Source organism: Heliconius melpomene, chromosome 15 (genome assembly GCF_056956725.1).
Source record: "Heliconius melpomene rosina isolate 202511_hmr_F chromosome 15, ASM5695672v1, whole genome shotgun sequence".
NCBI lineage: Eukaryota > Metazoa > Arthropoda > Insecta > Lepidoptera > Nymphalidae > Heliconius > Heliconius melpomene.
This window is the reverse complement of record NC_140403.1, coordinates 1,954,273-1,970,892: the sequence shown is the minus strand read 5'-3', so window position 1 is coordinate 1,970,892 and position 16,620 is coordinate 1,954,273. Positions and strand designations below refer to the sequence as shown.

General features: G+C 34.3%; 2 protein-coding genes across 4 annotated transcripts in view; both read left to right on the top strand.

The window, feature by feature from the left end:
- Positions 1-16,620, top strand: part of wash (WASH complex subunit washout) — a 33,068-nt gene that overhangs the window by 85 nt on the left and 16,363 nt on the right. The window contains exons 1-4 of one of the 3 annotated variants that reach the window (XM_085198299.1): positions 4,098-4,271; positions 4,373-4,787; positions 4,876-5,169; positions 6,445-6,794. In XM_085198299.1, coding sequence (XP_085054425.1) covers positions 4,413-4,787; positions 4,876-5,169; positions 6,445-6,794 — 1,019 coding nt within the window. In that variant the 5' untranslated portion in view covers positions 4,098-4,271; positions 4,373-4,412. Of the gene's footprint in view, positions 1-4,097; positions 4,272-4,372; positions 4,788-4,875; positions 5,170-6,444; positions 6,795-16,620 lie in introns of those variants that run through there. The other 2 variants (XM_085198297.1, XM_085198298.1) reach the window with 2 other exon arrangements.
- LOC146531246 (cytokine receptor-like) lies at positions 6-4,072 on the top strand. The gene has a single exon (XM_085198296.1). The coding sequence runs from the start codon at positions 311-313 to the stop codon at positions 4,070-4,072; it is 3,762 nt and encodes a 1,253-aa protein (XP_085054422.1). The 5' UTR covers positions 6-310.

The window sequence follows — 16,620 nt, the reverse complement described above, 5'->3', positions numbered from 1 at the left end:
TAAGTAATAAGGCGTATTAAATTTTCATGCATTCATGGAGTTTCAAGTCTCAATGTGCTAAGTTTAGAATCATAAAATCTATAAGTGTGAGATGAACTCTGTAAATGATAAATAAAAGTGTTGCTGTTCGGTTTAACTTAGTCAGCCTTGTGTCACCGTTTCGAGAGGACAGTGCGCCATTGAGTTCTCGTGATAAAAAAATAAAACAAGATATGTGTTTATCGTTTCTAGTAAATCGTTCTAGGCAACGGCAAGTGGTATAATATCGTAATGTGACAAACGATAGGTGCTTGAGACAATTAAATCAGTTATGGCAGATTTAGATTCACGTAAAAGAACGAAGTGTAGTGGTTCTTGGAAGGGACCACAGTTTCGGTCATGGATCTGGTGTATACTGATAAAGTGTTTTATAAGTTTACCCTGCATATTTTCGAAATGTCTCGGAGTAGATATTACAGTTGCTGTGTATCCACATGGTAACATTGCAGTACCTTATGGTGAACCTTTAGAAATATTTTGTATCGCAGAAAATTATTCATCAAGTGACATTGAATTTACTCTAGCTGGTAAACATCTCGAATCAGAAATTGTAAATAGTACGACACGCAGATTGTATATTAAGAAGCCTGAGAAGCAAGTAAATTCCTATTATTGCAAAAACAATAAAACAGGAAAAATTTGTACTTCACGAGTACTAGTCGAAAGTCCTCCAGCAGATGTCACGGACTTTAACTGTCTATCAAAAAATCTTGAAGTGTTAAATTGCTCATGGACAAGTCCTCGCTCACAGAGTAATATAAGTTACAATGTAACTTTTTCAGATAATGGAAACATGGTAGGCCCTCCATGTATTGCAAAGAAAGTTGATAACAAGCCTACAAGATACTGTTGGTGGAATACAAGCAGCCAACCGAGATATAGGCAACTAAAAGAAGAACAGTTTCTCTATCTTAGAGCTTGCAATGTTTTTGGTTGTAATAGTCAAAATTTCACCATAGATCACTTTGCTATTGTGAAACCAGATCCTCCTATTGATTTAAAAGTGATTAAAAATGGAACCCACAGTGTGGTCTTGAAATGGAGAGTTTCCAATAATATGGCAGATTTTCTTGATTGTGGTGTTGAACATATAATTGAATATCAAATAGCTAAGATTGATAATACAACAGTGTTTCACAGAGTTGATGCTTCTGGTTTACCGTTGAGAAATAAGACATACAAATTTCATTTAACAAATTTACCATATGCTCATATGCAGTATGAAGTTAGAGTGTATATAAAATCAAAAAAAGCCATCAAAAAAGAATATTGGTCAGAGCTTAGTTACATTGTGTTTTATACAGAGAGTGAGAGGCCCAGTAGGCCACCAGATACTACAGCGGGAGCATTTGATCATGCTACATATAATAATAGAAGGGTTATGTATGTTTATTGGAAGCAGCTAGAAGAATATGAAGAGGCTGGTGCTAACTTTACCTACAAAGTGCTTGTGTCGCACGGCAACAAAACAGAGACTGTATTCCCAGAGAAAAATAAGAGTCTTAGCTTTGTAACATTAAACACCACCCTAAATGCCTTAGATGTTACTATCTGGTCTTTTAACATTAATGGATCATCTGTAAACAGCACTCATCTTTATATTCCACCTGAAAGAGACACACACTCTCTGAAAGTTTCCTCCTTTACCAAATTAGCATATGAAAATGGAACTTATGAACTTTCATGGGTTGGAATAAAAAATATCAACAACTATACTCTGTTTTGGTGTCAACACAACTCAACCAAAATTTGTACAGGACGAATGGACTTTGCTGTACTTAACCCTTCCAAAAACAATCATGTCATTGATTTGCCAAGAGACTATAGATACCAGTTTGCTATTTCTGCTAACAATGGCTCCAAAACAAGTGGTATGGTGTGGGCTCAATGTGATATATCAAGAGAAGGATTTGTGATGTATGGTTTTCCAGTTCACTTAAATTATGATGTTCCTGGGAAATCATATGCTACTTTAAGGTGGGTTATGGATTGTGCTCTTCAAGACGGTATTATTACTGGTTACAATATAAGCTACTGCCCAATAGTTCAAACAAGCAGCAACTGTGATAAGTCTGTTGAAAATAAATATGTTTTTATTCAGGATCCCAAACAGATGCATGTTACTATAGAACAGTTGCTTCCATTTAGAACATATCAATTTACATTTGCTTTGAATACTATATATGGTCAAAAAAATATAGAAAATGCCACTGCTCGCATTACTACATCAGAGGATACACCAACAAGTCCCATAAATGTCAAAATAACTGAAGTCAGAAATGATTCTTTGGTCATTTCATGGGACCCTCCACTTCAAAGAAATGGAAACATAGGAAAATATGTTATTTATAATTTTGGTAAAGAATTTTATGTTGACAAGGTTTCTGAGACTGATACATCAAGGAGGGAAGTAAAGATAACAGGCTTACAAGGTTTTACTAATTACTCATTAACTGTTCAAGCATGTAATATTCCAATAAATGTCTGTTCTGCAATTTTACCAAATAGCGCAATATTTGTAAGGACAGCTATTGGAGCACCTAGCAGATTAAAAGCACCAACTGTAAAAAATCCTGATAAACTTCAATGGGAGAAACCAGATATACCTGGTGGAACTTTAGATCTATATCAAATTATGAGAGTTAAGGATGATATGCTTCCAGATATTAAAAATGTAACTGATTTATCTTATTATATTAGACACTGTGAAGATGTTGTTTCAACAGAAACATATCAAGTGAGAGCTCTTAATTTTGATTATGACTTATACCATGGTGTGCTTGGAGATGGAAATGTAACTTTAACTAAAAGAGATAACAATCAAAGCCTTAATGAGTATGCAGGGCCTTGGAGTGAACCAAGTACTGTCGCCTGTAGAAGCAGAGATGGCCTTACAATGATTCTTATATTTATATTAATATTTGCATTAATTGGTGCTGTTTATGGTTTTATAAAACTTTATAAAAAATATAGAAAAATGGAAGATATCAAGCCAGTTTTACCTAATGGACTAGGCATACCTGAAAAAGATATTTCTAAATACACATTTGGTGGTTGGAATCCTGCAACTAAAGATGAAAAACCATCATCAGATGAGATGTTGTTGTTACCTAACACGAAAACTACAGTTTCAACACCTGATGTAAAACAAAAAGATGAGAACTGTGCTACTAGTGACCAAACTGATAGTACCGCATTATCAGATTCGTCACGAGGACCAGTCGATAGACAAGTATCAACGTCCGATGATGGATCTGATTCGTCATTCCACATGGAGCAGGAGCCTCAGAAATGTGAAGCTAGTAACGAGGCGCAAGAAGAGGAATCATCAGCTGTGGATACTGAAAGTTCAAGGGAAAATTCTCCTTACTTCAGTGACAAAAGCTTTAAGAAAAATTCGACAAGTGGCTATGTGCAGCATGTAGTCAACCCTAATACAGGTTACGTGCAATCAGCTCCTGCACCAACAAAGACTGCACAGCCAAAAGCTACGCCGCAACCTGCTAGCACCAGCTACGTGATGGCAGGATTGCCACCGCCCATATTTACTCCAAATACAACCTCGCCGCCAATATCGAATCCCACTCCAACCTCCGGATACGTACTTCCAGAGGAGGCCCAAGCGAGATCAATGATGAATTTACCTAAAATGGGACCTTCACCTGCAAAACCAATCGGACCAGAGAGCTTGCCTACCATGCCTACCTTGCCGCCGCCTACGAAACACGGTGCTGATAGTAGTTATATCCAACTTCAATCGTTAGATTCCTTGCCTAGTCTAAAAACAAATATTCGCAATCCTTTGCCGTTAAAGCCGCCGGCTTCGAGTGGCTACGTTAGTCCAGCGGACGTAGTCATCAATAAACATCTAAACAACATGCTGACTGCTGGCCAGCTTGCCGAGGAGCCTGCCATATTAGACCCGACGATGTCTCCCGACGCCTATTGTCGGTTCTCGTGGAGCACTGACCCCGCCAATGATAATTTACACACGCTGCTCGCCGACTCGCCCACGCGGCCGTCTAAAAATTGAATCATTGCGTAGAATAGTGACACAGAACTGATAAAATCTATATAAACTCACAGTGACTGAATTGTAAATACTAAAACTAGTACTATGTATAATAAATACTGGACATTTAATATTTCACACGCATAGTTGTGTGTGCCATCTAGTGATAATTCTTGTGCCTTATTAATTTATTTTAGGTGATATAAAAGAAGCTTAGTAGGTAAGATTTACTTCTTTTAATTTTCTTAAGTACATGCGATTGTAGACTTGATGGCGTAAGTTGAAAAACCATATTACCTATAAAGGATTCTATTGTTCCAGATACTGAATACCTCAAAAAATACAGCACGCCTATAGCATAATGGAAGGAATATATAAAATCAACTTGATACCTAACGATTTAAGCGTAGAAGAGACTGTCTTACAGATTGCTGATACCTTAGACAATTTGAATGGGATAATTGAGGATGTGTTCTCCCGAATTACATCTAGGATCAAATTAAACACGGATAAGACAGCAAAGCTTCAAGAAAGAATCGATGCCTCCAGATCGAAAGTTGAAAAACTTGCTGGCATGCAAAAAGCTATTAAAGTGTTTTCTAGCGCTAAATATCCAGCAACAATTGTACATGAACCTTATGAATCTATATTTGATACAAACGAATATATTTATGAACCTAAAATGGTTACTCTGAGCGGAAAGTCACAGAGGCAGTCTCACGATAAAGCTGTGCAGGTTAGATACGCTACTATATTATTACTATATATAAAAATATCTTAAATAAATAATATTACAACTTTTCTAACAATTCTCTCGATTTTAGGAAAAGCTTCATTTCTTCCACGTGAAAGTAGCGGAGCCTAAAACAGCAAAGCCTAGACAAGACTTCGATCTTAAAGAAGTTCTTAACAAAGTGTCAACGGTTGGCGACCTCCTCATATATAACACTGACGAGAGTCCGTACATAGCTGTTCCTAGTAAAGCGCCAATTTATGTTCCCAAAGTGAAAGCGAACGAGGAGAAAAATAATTTAGAAGACGCACCGCCATCGATCAAAAACAAGAATGTGTTAAAGAGCGAGATCGATGAGTACATGTACGCGCCAGGCATGGGCATGGTAAGTTTTTCTCAAGATCCTTTATTTACATATATTTTACTTTTTTTGTGAAAACGTATAAATTTCAACTTTGCGGCATTTGAATCTTTGCCTATTGGAAACCGTTCAGTTTCTTTAACCACTAAACCATACATTCTAATCAAGCTACGTCGAAGTTCTTATACGCTTGTTAGGTGTACGCTGAACTCAACGCCACCCTTTACGTCGATACCAAAGCGAAGAAATAAAAATATTAAATATTTCCTCGAGTGGGAATTGAACTCACAACCTGTCGGGTATATAATGACACTTTGTGCCTCTGTGTCACGTAGTGTTATCTTTCCTGAAGTGTAGAAACACTTTAAAAATGTTAAAGATACATACATTTCATAAGGGATTTTCCATTTGAGATATCTTTGATAACAAAATTGCTACAACATAAATAAAATAAGGAGAACGATGATGAATTTCATAAGAAATGTTTCAACTTGGCTGTGTTGATATTTAACGTACATACATAGTCATTAATTAACACGTCATGCAACAATTTAAATATTAATGAAGCTCATACATTTTTTTAAAACAATTTTTTTTATAGCTTACTAGATTATTATGAAAGATGTTAGCTTGACCTTCTTAATATATATACATATAAAAAAATGTTTGTTAAGATTTAAAACTATAAAAAATAACACATTTGGAAATTATGTTGTAATTATATACTCAAAATATTTGGACGTCTTTGACATGTGTACATGTGGATATTTTTAGTTGTTTATTCTCAGAGAAGCTAGTAGGTAATTGATCAATCCGCTTTCGTTCTCTTATCCTTATCGCTTTGCAGAATATTTATTTTTTGGGCTATGAACCGTTTTTATGCACTTTATTAAAATTTGCCGATTAAAATTTGAACCTAATACACTCCCATAAGTTATATAAATGGCGTTAAAAAAGTTAAATCAGCTTTACGCTGTATTCCAATATACCAGAGTAGACAGAAGGAACTTAGTTTTAAGACACTTCGTTCCCTATTTTTCGCCGAATTTTTCGAGACATTGCGTGTTGAGTGGTGGAACTCAACGCCAGGCTTTTGCCTCGGTGCCAGAGTGAAGAAATGAAAATCTTAATAAATAATAATTCATTGGCTCGAATGTGGATCGAACAAACAAACAATCGCGTTTACAGTCTCACTACGTGCCCCTGCGCCACGACTGGCCTCATATTTTATTTATACTTTAATAATAATAATTATCATAGAAATATGTTTTATTTTCTTTTAATTTCCATTCATAATAGGTACCGGAGCTGGACATGCCCCTGGATTTACCACATTTACCGGGCATAGCAGGTGATGTACAATTCTCCATATCCGAAGACGGTTCAATAGCGCCGTCAGCGGTCACGTCACCCGTAGCACCTATACCAATAAATGCGATACCTACATCAGAATTGCCCGAATTGTCAGAACTGCCCGAGTTATCGGATCTCAGAGAGTTATCGGAAGTTAAAACGGATGTGGTCCCGGATATACCGGATGCTCCGCCCATACCGCCTCCCCCGCCCGCGCCTACCATGCCCTCCCCGCCTCCGCCTCCACCGCCGCCGCCGCCCCCGATGGACTTCGAACCCCCTACACCTGTTAAACGGTAAGTTTTTATAATTTTATTTTCTTTTATTTCACGTTTCTAACCGTATATAGCAGGATTAAGAGAACTTAGCTATAAAACATTCTGTTCTTCGTTTTTTTAATCGAATTCGATATATAGCGTGTTGAATAGCGAAACTTAACGCCGCACTTTGCCAACGCGGAGAAATGAAAATAATTAATTCCTCACGCTGTAAGGCAACGATGACCTTGCACTTGCAACCCACAACTGACTGGTTAAATTATACTTAAGTTAAAAATAATTGCTTCCCACTTCATATCTAGTAAGCGTTGTGCCTATTTGCGTTTAATAGGAACTGTATAAATGCACATATTGTCTTTATTTATTTTTTAAAGTATAAACTCTAATTCAAAGAAAGCTAGTATTTAGGTCACTAATAATTCCGTCCAATTATTTAATCAGCAAACAAAATGATGCTCAGTAAATGATGTTGATATTCTGAGAAATATATATATATATATATGTGAGATTATATGTGACATGTATCCGTAAAAATTTTTTATAAATTATATTATTATATTTAGTAAAATGAGTTAACACTTCTTTTATTCATTTAGGACATAGATACGTTCGTTGACATCGTCCTTTTAGAGAAAGTATTTTAAAATCCATTAACAGTTCTAAAACTGGTTTTATAATATAAATTCTTCAGGGAAATTATTTTTTGTTGGCGCAATGTGGACCACGTGTGCATGTCAAAAATAAGTAAATAAGTTGTTTTTTATAGGATAATTGTCGCTATATTTAGGCCCGTATTTATAAATGGCTTTCAAGACTGAGATCGATCTTGAGATGCTGTTTTCATTCATAGATATATAATTTGGGAATGAAGGCGGCATCTCAAGATCGATCGCAGATTTGAGGACGGTTTATAAATAGGGGCCTTAGAAAGTATTTAGGTCGCATGTGTCAAAATTAATGGAGGGCAGTATTGAAACGTTTCTTGCTGTCTTTCATTATTATATTCTTCCTTCTTTTTGATATCGGTTATAATTAATGTACTTGAAGGTTATTATTAAAATTTATTTAAGTATTGTTATATATTATATATAATGGATTTATTTTTCCTAATATAACATAATTTCGCCATCAAGCGTATGTTTTATATCTCAGAAATCGTAAAGTGTATCGGCAGCTCTCTAATCATGACCGGTTTCAGACGTTTAAGATGAACTGATAAACTTCTACTTTGCTAGAAGCGCTTTCGGACGCTTACTACTAATGGATAGTTGCCTCTAGTATATACTGTAATTCTTGTATTTTGTCTATATATAGAATTCTTAATAAATGCTTTTAATGCTACTCAACGAAAATAAATTAAATTGTTTTACCTCAAAAATCAATTCGTGCGCGAGAGACACGCTTGCATTTTCCTTATCTTTCGTAATATTCATATGAATAATTTGCGAACTTTAGAAAGGTTGATGGCTTTTGAGGCTGATGTGGCGCAGGAGCACAATAATGTGACTGTAACGTGGCGGTTGTGGGTTCGATTTCCACTCGGGGGAATGAACAATGAATGGTTTCTTCTGCCTGCCCTGCTATGTGCGGGATGTAGCGTGAAGCCGATTTAGAAAGGATGAAATGTTGCAGAACTGGATTTATAGTTTTATTCGTGGACCAAACGCAAGCGGCATTTTTATGTGAGCCATCGGCATTCGTGAAACGTACATTTTTCAAGTAAACCGACCGCAATAGATGTGGCATTGCGTGAATTGTAAGTAGCATCGTTAGCCACAAAAGGGAGGCGATGTAAGGTGTAATAGAGAGAGTTTCGTAGAAAAATGTAAATTGTAGATATACTTCACCGGAGTAGGATAAGAGTTATGGGTCACTTGACCCTAGCTCAGACCGTCAATGGAATATTAATCGCATCTCGGATAAATGCTGGTGGAAGCGACTTAATACGTTCTCCTGAGCACGTCCAAAATGTTCACCTATTAGGAATCTTGATTCAGTCCACTTCCCTATTCGAAATGTTTACGAGGACCCTTCACCATACATTATGTTCTTGCCTTTTGTTAGACTTTTTTGAAATTTTTAGATTAATTATTACAAGAAATTTTCACGATGTACCGTGCGTTTTCACCTGTAGACAGGGAACGTAGTATTGAGACACTCCGTTGTACGAAATTACGTGATAGATACTAGAGCAGGGTAGTGACAATAATAAATTTCTCCGAGTGAGAAAGAACCTATCATAAATATGAAGGATTTTATTTAAATATTTTTTAAATACTTTCCCTCTTTTTCTTTTTATTTTACTTTTCATTCAATAACATAATACCGAGAGAACATATTTAAGGATCTGGAAAAGAAGGTTTTTTGGAAGATTAAATCAAAAATTATTTTACCTACTAAGAGTTGTAATTATAATCGATTTCGGAAACATATAGGTACGTGAAGTTATATTCATATAATTTAAAGTCATATTTTTGTTTCTTATACGCTTCAATAATATTTTGAATCAATACAGTTTTCACTGAAATAATCGAATCGACTAGACCAATATACCGTTACTGTCGGCATTCGTTTTTCTGTCCGTTTACGTAACAGCATGCAAATGTAGTAAATCCCAACACTGAAATCTCTTTGTATACATAAGTAATGATATTTCGAGAATACATAGTGCCGTTGAGAATGTTAAGGTTTAATGAAAATTCACGTGGAGAAGCAGATAGGAATAATGAAATTTCTTAATAGATTTTGAAGAATTTCTCGTATCTTCGCTGTAGATAATTTATCTAAGAATTCTGTGCTCTTACATTCTTTTGTGTAAGTTGATTTTTCTTTGGATTTTTTAAAATTATCGTCATATTTTAAGTTAATAATTGAATACATGAATACATACATTGTGATATATAAAAATGTGTAAGGCCGACTGTAAACACGACGGTGTGGGTTCGATTCCCACTCGGAGGAATATATCCGCCACTCAACACACAATGTCTGGGGAATTCGGAAAGTGATAAACGGTAGTGTCTTAATGGGAACAGGTTGTCTTACACTAGGTTCGCAAGTTTCATCTGCCTACTCTGATCTTCACTTTATTGTGAGAAATGAATGCTTTTCAATATATCTACAGATTTTTTAACATAGTTTATTCAAGATTTTTTTTTGTGTTTCCTTCCAATTGCTATTTGAAGTTGGAAAGTTTACAAACTGAGTCCACTTCTCCGTACTGGCCAAGTGGAAGAAGTTTTGAAAACAAAGCGCGCGCGTACCTTCCGAGGAGCTTCGATTTGTACAAATAACATTTATTGTTTACTCTATGACGTTAGTAAAACTAGAAGATAAAGTTTCATTTCGAACTAAAATATTTGCTTTGGGCCACGAGACCAGTCCAGATATTTTGTTATTCAATAACATTTTATATTTAAAAAAAAAACAATTCACGCTGTATCCCGCTCAGAGCAGAGTAGGCAGAAGGAACCTAATGTTAAGAACTCAATGCCACCCTTTGCTTCGCCATCACAGCGAAGAAATGGAAATATGAAATGAAATAAATATTTCATTTCGTCGAGTAGGCATCGAACCCACAACCAGTAGCACTTTGTGGCCCTGCACCGCGACTGGCCTCGACATTCTACCTTAATCAAAACATATCTCGAAAATTATAATTAATTGACTAACAGTACGATGAAGAACGAAAATAGCATCTCACTTCGAGCCAAGAGATTGGACTAATTACCAAGTGGGTACTAAGGAACAGTCTAATAAGAAGTAAGACAGCGTAACTAACGCTATGAAACGTTTCCAGACGTTTACGATTAAATAATATAACTTTATTATTCCTCTTTATTATTCGCTTCGTATATAAGTACATATATGGGTAATATTGATAGCTTCACGCATATTCCCGCATAGCACGGTATTTAAGGAGCTATTGAAGACCCTCAATTTTTAAAACAATCATTCTTTTTTGTGGTGTCGAACCTACAATCATCGCATTAACAGCCAGACGACGTCCCATTCACGACAGCGGCGGCATTCGCGGCGGAGTCGCGGATCTCAACGCCGCCCGGTCCCAGAGGTTGGATAATATGAAAATACTTAATTCTGAACATTACTTAGAGTGGGTATCGAACCCAAAACCGTCGCGTTTACAGCTGCACGCTTGTGGCCTTGCGCCACGATGGCCTCTACAATATTCTATTTATAATTATAAACAATTTATAATGAAAGTGTCATTGGTGAATTATTTTAGGAAATATTGTTTATTCTATAATTTCCTTGTTGTTAAATTTATTCAAAGAAAATATTATGTTGAAGAAAATATTTATTAGTTTCTAAGAGGGTTATCACTTAGTTTATCTATCAGTTAGCTCTATCGTTGTTGGCCCGCTATCGCCAAGGACCACCTGCGTCTTAATTCTGAACATTAATTATAATTAATAAAATTGGCATGTCGGTCCTGGCGGCTGGTCGGGTGGCATGCAGTCGTTGATAGCAATTAATTTGATATAACAACTAATTAATTTGTCTCCCTACTTTGCTTTTTATTAAATTAATTAAATTTTTTGATGCTCAAACTTAAACAATGTGAAATGTCTCTGTGGCTGATATCTCAGATAAGTCACAATATATGAGGCCAGTTGTTATGGGTTCGATTCCCACTCTATAAAACGAACAGAAGACGTGAAAACAATAAATATTTTCTTTCGTTCTGGTGTCGACGCAATGCGCGGCATTGAGTGTATGAATTTAATGAGAGTGGAGAGTGTCTTAACACTATGCTCCCTCTATCTACTCTGCTACATGCGGCCCGCATGAGGCGGGATACAATGTAAAAAAGTGTCACAATAAGACTAATTGTTCTAATTGACGGATGAAAACACGAGTAGAATTAATAGATGGTGGCGTGTGTATTTTAATTTTTTGTTCAATTAATTTGAAATAAAATTCAGTTGGTTCCCAAAAATATCTTTTTTTTTTTGTTAGTAAGGAGTGAAAAAATAGTTAATTAACACAGAAATATTTAAGTTATTAGATATTTTAAACTTTTAGTTTAACTATATTCTATGATGTACGAGTAAAATAATTTGAAAACAATTTTTCTACTAGCGGCCTAGAAGCGGCTTCGCCCGCTCAAAACTATTGTTATATTGTAGTAAATTATACAAAATATTTTCATATATTGTAGCTAATGTGGTTATTCTGACTTACAAACAATGTTTATTCCTGTAAAGTTTCATCTAAATCCGTTCAGTAATTTTTGCGTAAAAGTGGTACAAACATCCATTCTCACAAACTTTCACATTTATAATATTATAGAAGGAATTAAACAAACATACAAATAAAATATATTTTTCGTATAAACCACATCTACCGAACTGGAGGAGAGTGCGACCGGGCGACCCTCGTTCGGCATTGGCCTCCGTTCAATTACGTGCTACCTCGTCGGCCATCATTAGCGGTCTTACACGCTCACATTGCCATTTAACTTTTTTATTACTACGATTCTTGGATTTTGTGTTATCTGTGGCTAGTTTGAACCATAGACATGTTTTTTGTTCAAATCATAGAAAAATGTTTAGTTTATTTTAGATGACATTTCTGCTTAAAGTAAAATATGGTTTATATGGATGGTAAATTGTTTCGATTACTCACACAAATGCTTATAAATAATTGTCTCTAATAATAAATACAATTTAATAAATATATTTCCGCTTCACACTGTATTCCCCGGAAATATCCAATGTATTTAATTTAATGATGTAGTATTTTAAGAAGTAACGAAAAAAGTCAAACCTCTGAATGGAACCTTTTAAAGACTATATTATTTATAGCTTTCTACAGATATTAATATAACAAACATGTGTTAATGAACCCTGTTGTAAAGCTGACGATCACCCAACTGAAAATTATTAAGTCCATAAAGAATATTTAGTATTAAATTATTATGTCCATTCCATATTAAATTATTATGTCCATAAAGCTTCAATATTCTTCTACAATTTAGTAGAAAGTTGAAATTAATGAAATGGAAATGTTGATTAATTTATTATATTTTTATAATAAAATACATTTTACGAGCACCATACAAAGATTCAAACTATAAATTAATCCTGTTCTTGAATAATAATCTTTATAAGGAAAACCATGAAACCCGATTATATGTTAAATATTTTTTACCAAACAATAACAATAACAGGAAAACAGTCTAAATGAACAAATCAATGTCACTACATGTATGGCGCCGCCATTTTAAATATGGCGCGCACCTACCTGTCATCTAATTGTTGGATTCGACCTTGATGTGAATTAGCATTATTACAATGTCCAGAATGCAAATGAACCATCTCAAAATGTTGATAATAAATAATTTCAATATAATATAATAAACTCATAGTTGCCACTTTAGGTTACTAATAAATAATTTTATTGCCATTGTAATAAATATCTATTATCTCTATAGATAATTGGTTTTTATTATAATTCTATATTTCTAGTTATAAACCTAATGTTTGTTTGGTTGGACGCGCTAATCTTATAAACCAATTTCACCAAATTCCTAGCGTGTTATTCACAATTAGATGGATTTGCCTCTAAGTATATTTTATTTATTCATTTATAGTCAGTAAATAACATAACAACAAATTATTAAAGTTTGTTTACATTTTCAGTATTTAAAAAGCAATGTTTTGAGCTGAGATAGTAAATTCATAAAATTATTTTTTTTTTAAATTGGCGAACAATTACTTAATTAGATTTTTATAAAAAGTAAGTAAACAGAGCTAGCAAACTGAGCGAGGGTAGGTTCTTAGAAGTTGTAAAAATTTAGAACGTCCACTAAAACAAAATGATTTAAGACATATACCGTCATTTGTTGTATGATAACAAATACAAAATATGAGAACTCTCGGAATCGTTATTAGCCAATATAAACAAATATCTGCAAATTCATTCTTAAGAAAAAAACCATAAAATATGTTGGCGCATCGCTCAATTTGGCGATACGTTGGTCGCATTTGGTGCTACGATTTTTATACTTCTTGGAATGTATCTTGATGACGGTAATAAAATAATTTTAAGAAATATTTTTTCTATATAAAAAAAACCAGTTGACCGTTAGTTGACCTTTCGTATAAATTATATTAATTAGTTTATTTAAAAATATTGACATAGTGTCCACGTATTATCGAATATATTTTTCACGCTTTATCCCTAGCGAGGTAGTCAGAGAGAACGGAACGCCAAACGCTACGGTCTCTACATACCTCTTTCGCCTCGTCTACTGTCATCAACCTCTTCATACCATTCTGCGTATCAAAGAAAGCAGATACTGGTACACAGAAGTAAATATATGAAATAACTATTTTTTTTATATTTACCACCTAGATGAATCCCGAATGCACCTAAAAATAAAAATATTTACTTGCGTTGTCGATTTTTTTATAAAGAAAACGATATAGCCCATACCAGTACAAAAATGTGTAAACCTTCAAAAGAAATGCCAAACATATTCATAACATAATATATTAATGTCATAAAGCTTAATACGTTCCGCGAATTTTCTCCGATATCAAGCAAGTGCGGTTAGCGTGAAATTTAAAATTTTAATAAACCTCTTAAAACGGGCAATTATTAATTCTCGCGAAACGGATAAAATACATACATATATTAATAATGTCTAGTATATTATTATAATAATATTATTATGTTATTATTCTGGGAATCGAAACCGGTACATCTAGATATAAATAACAAACGTATACAGATATTATTAAATAATATTTGATCTTTATCTTATTTTATTTTTCCTCTTAAAATGTGTATTTGTACATATTTTAAATATATATTTATATTTTATTTTGGTATACTACACTAGTAAAATGTTAAAACATTATTTAATATAAAAAATTAAATAAAATAAATATTAAAATAAAATATAATAACTTAACCGAATATAAATTTAATAACATATTACATTGTATACGAGTTATAATTAACGTATGTATATTATCAATTATTAGTTATTAAAATATATATCGTTAATACATAAAAATGGGGAATGGAGTGTCTTGACACTAGATTCCCTTTGCTTACCCTGCTGTGTGCGAGATACAGTGTGAAGCTGAAAAAAAAAGATGGACGAGATTATACAATGGGCGGAAAGTAGAGAAATCAGTCACTTATACCAACGGATCTCTCTGTAACGTATCGTAAAATACGTGTGTAATACTGCTTTCTTAGAAAATTATAGTTATGTATATATTGGAAAACCTCAAAACTAAAGATCTACGTAATTAGCGGACTCTACGTGAACACTAGTCGTCGTACGCGTCGATAGGCTGACGTCACCTTGCCAATTCATAGAACAAGGCTGTTGCGCGCGCGCAGAGTAATTTAATAATACGAATGTGTGGGATGGACGCTTAGATTATATCTAGTAGATTTTTTTTTCGTACTATACTTTAAAAATTTTTTGAAAATTTTATTTATAATTAAAGTAAATTATTATGATTAAGCTGAGTTTTTTTTGTCTCTGAATAAGTGTTTTATTTATTCTTTTAAGTATGATATATAATTTTAAATGTTTAATTTCCAATTATTTTTATTTTTTTACACTATAGCTAAAGTAATACTTACATATTGCGTTGTGATTAATTTCCATTAAAAGTGGAACTCGACGCCGCGCTTTGTCTCGTTACGAGAGCGTTATTAAAACATTAAATATTTCTTTCTCGATTGGGAATCGAACCCACAACCTGTAGTGCTTACAGTCGCATGCTTGTGCCCCTGCGCTACGACTGGCCTAAAAATGTCGTCTTATAATATTATATCTCTGAATGCCCCAGAGATTTCTCATTTTGAACAAAATAACGAGTTAATAAGTTAATCATTGAATGACAGGAGAAAATTAGCCATATTTACGTTTAACCATTGTACCTCGGACGTGCACGCAACGTTTTTATCGCACGCTCGTAATTTAAGCGTGCACTTAATTAAGTATATTACGTGTTTAATACTTCAGTATAATTTACAGAAGTTTCATCACACTGTGTTTATTTCAGCTTCACGCTGTTTCCCGCACATGGCGGAGTTGGGGGAATCTGGGAAGCTAATGTAAAGACACACGCTGAAGTGTCTTTATTTTAGTCCAAATCTTATATTCATTGATTTGTCCTTATCGAATACTACAAGTCTAGAGTGAGTGCAGCCACTGAGCAAAAAATCTCGTTTCAAATTCTTAGCAACGTTAAATGACAGACCTTGAACGCAACGTAAACTGTGCCTTCAGAATGCACACCCGACCATATGAGTTCACATATAGATATATAAATATCTATCTTTTTTTTCATTACAAAATAACATTGCAAGATATCTTCACGCGTGGAGTACGTAAATGGCGTGACGAAAGGCCCTTATAGATCGCCCCCGACATTACTAATGTAATTAAGTGACATTGTTTACACGGTTATTAATGAACTATTTCACGGAACGTTATATTATCGTTATACATTTATTCATGGAAGTCGTCCAGGAGATGTTTAAAAAATTGTATACGTGAGGTATTTCTCAATGGTTGTTTTGTAGATGTAACATATATACACACATACATGTACTTTGTACGTCTCCATTGTTTTGTATTTAAGATTATAAATCAACTTCATGGTGAATCCTGCATATAGCAGGCAGAGGGAACCTTGTATTAAGACATTCCGTTCCCCACTTTCCGCCGATTTTTTTAAGACATTGCGTGTTGTTGAGTAGCGTGCCTTGGTCGGTGTCAGAGTGAGGAAATGAAAATATTAAATAAATAAAAATAATTCCCCCAGTGGGGACCGAACTTACAATCGTC

Excerpts from the sequence above, each read along its gene's own strand:
- LOC146531246 (XM_085198296.1), top strand. The coding sequence starts at position 311 with ATGGCAGATTTAGATTCACGTAAAAGAACGAAGTGTAGTGGTTCTTGG.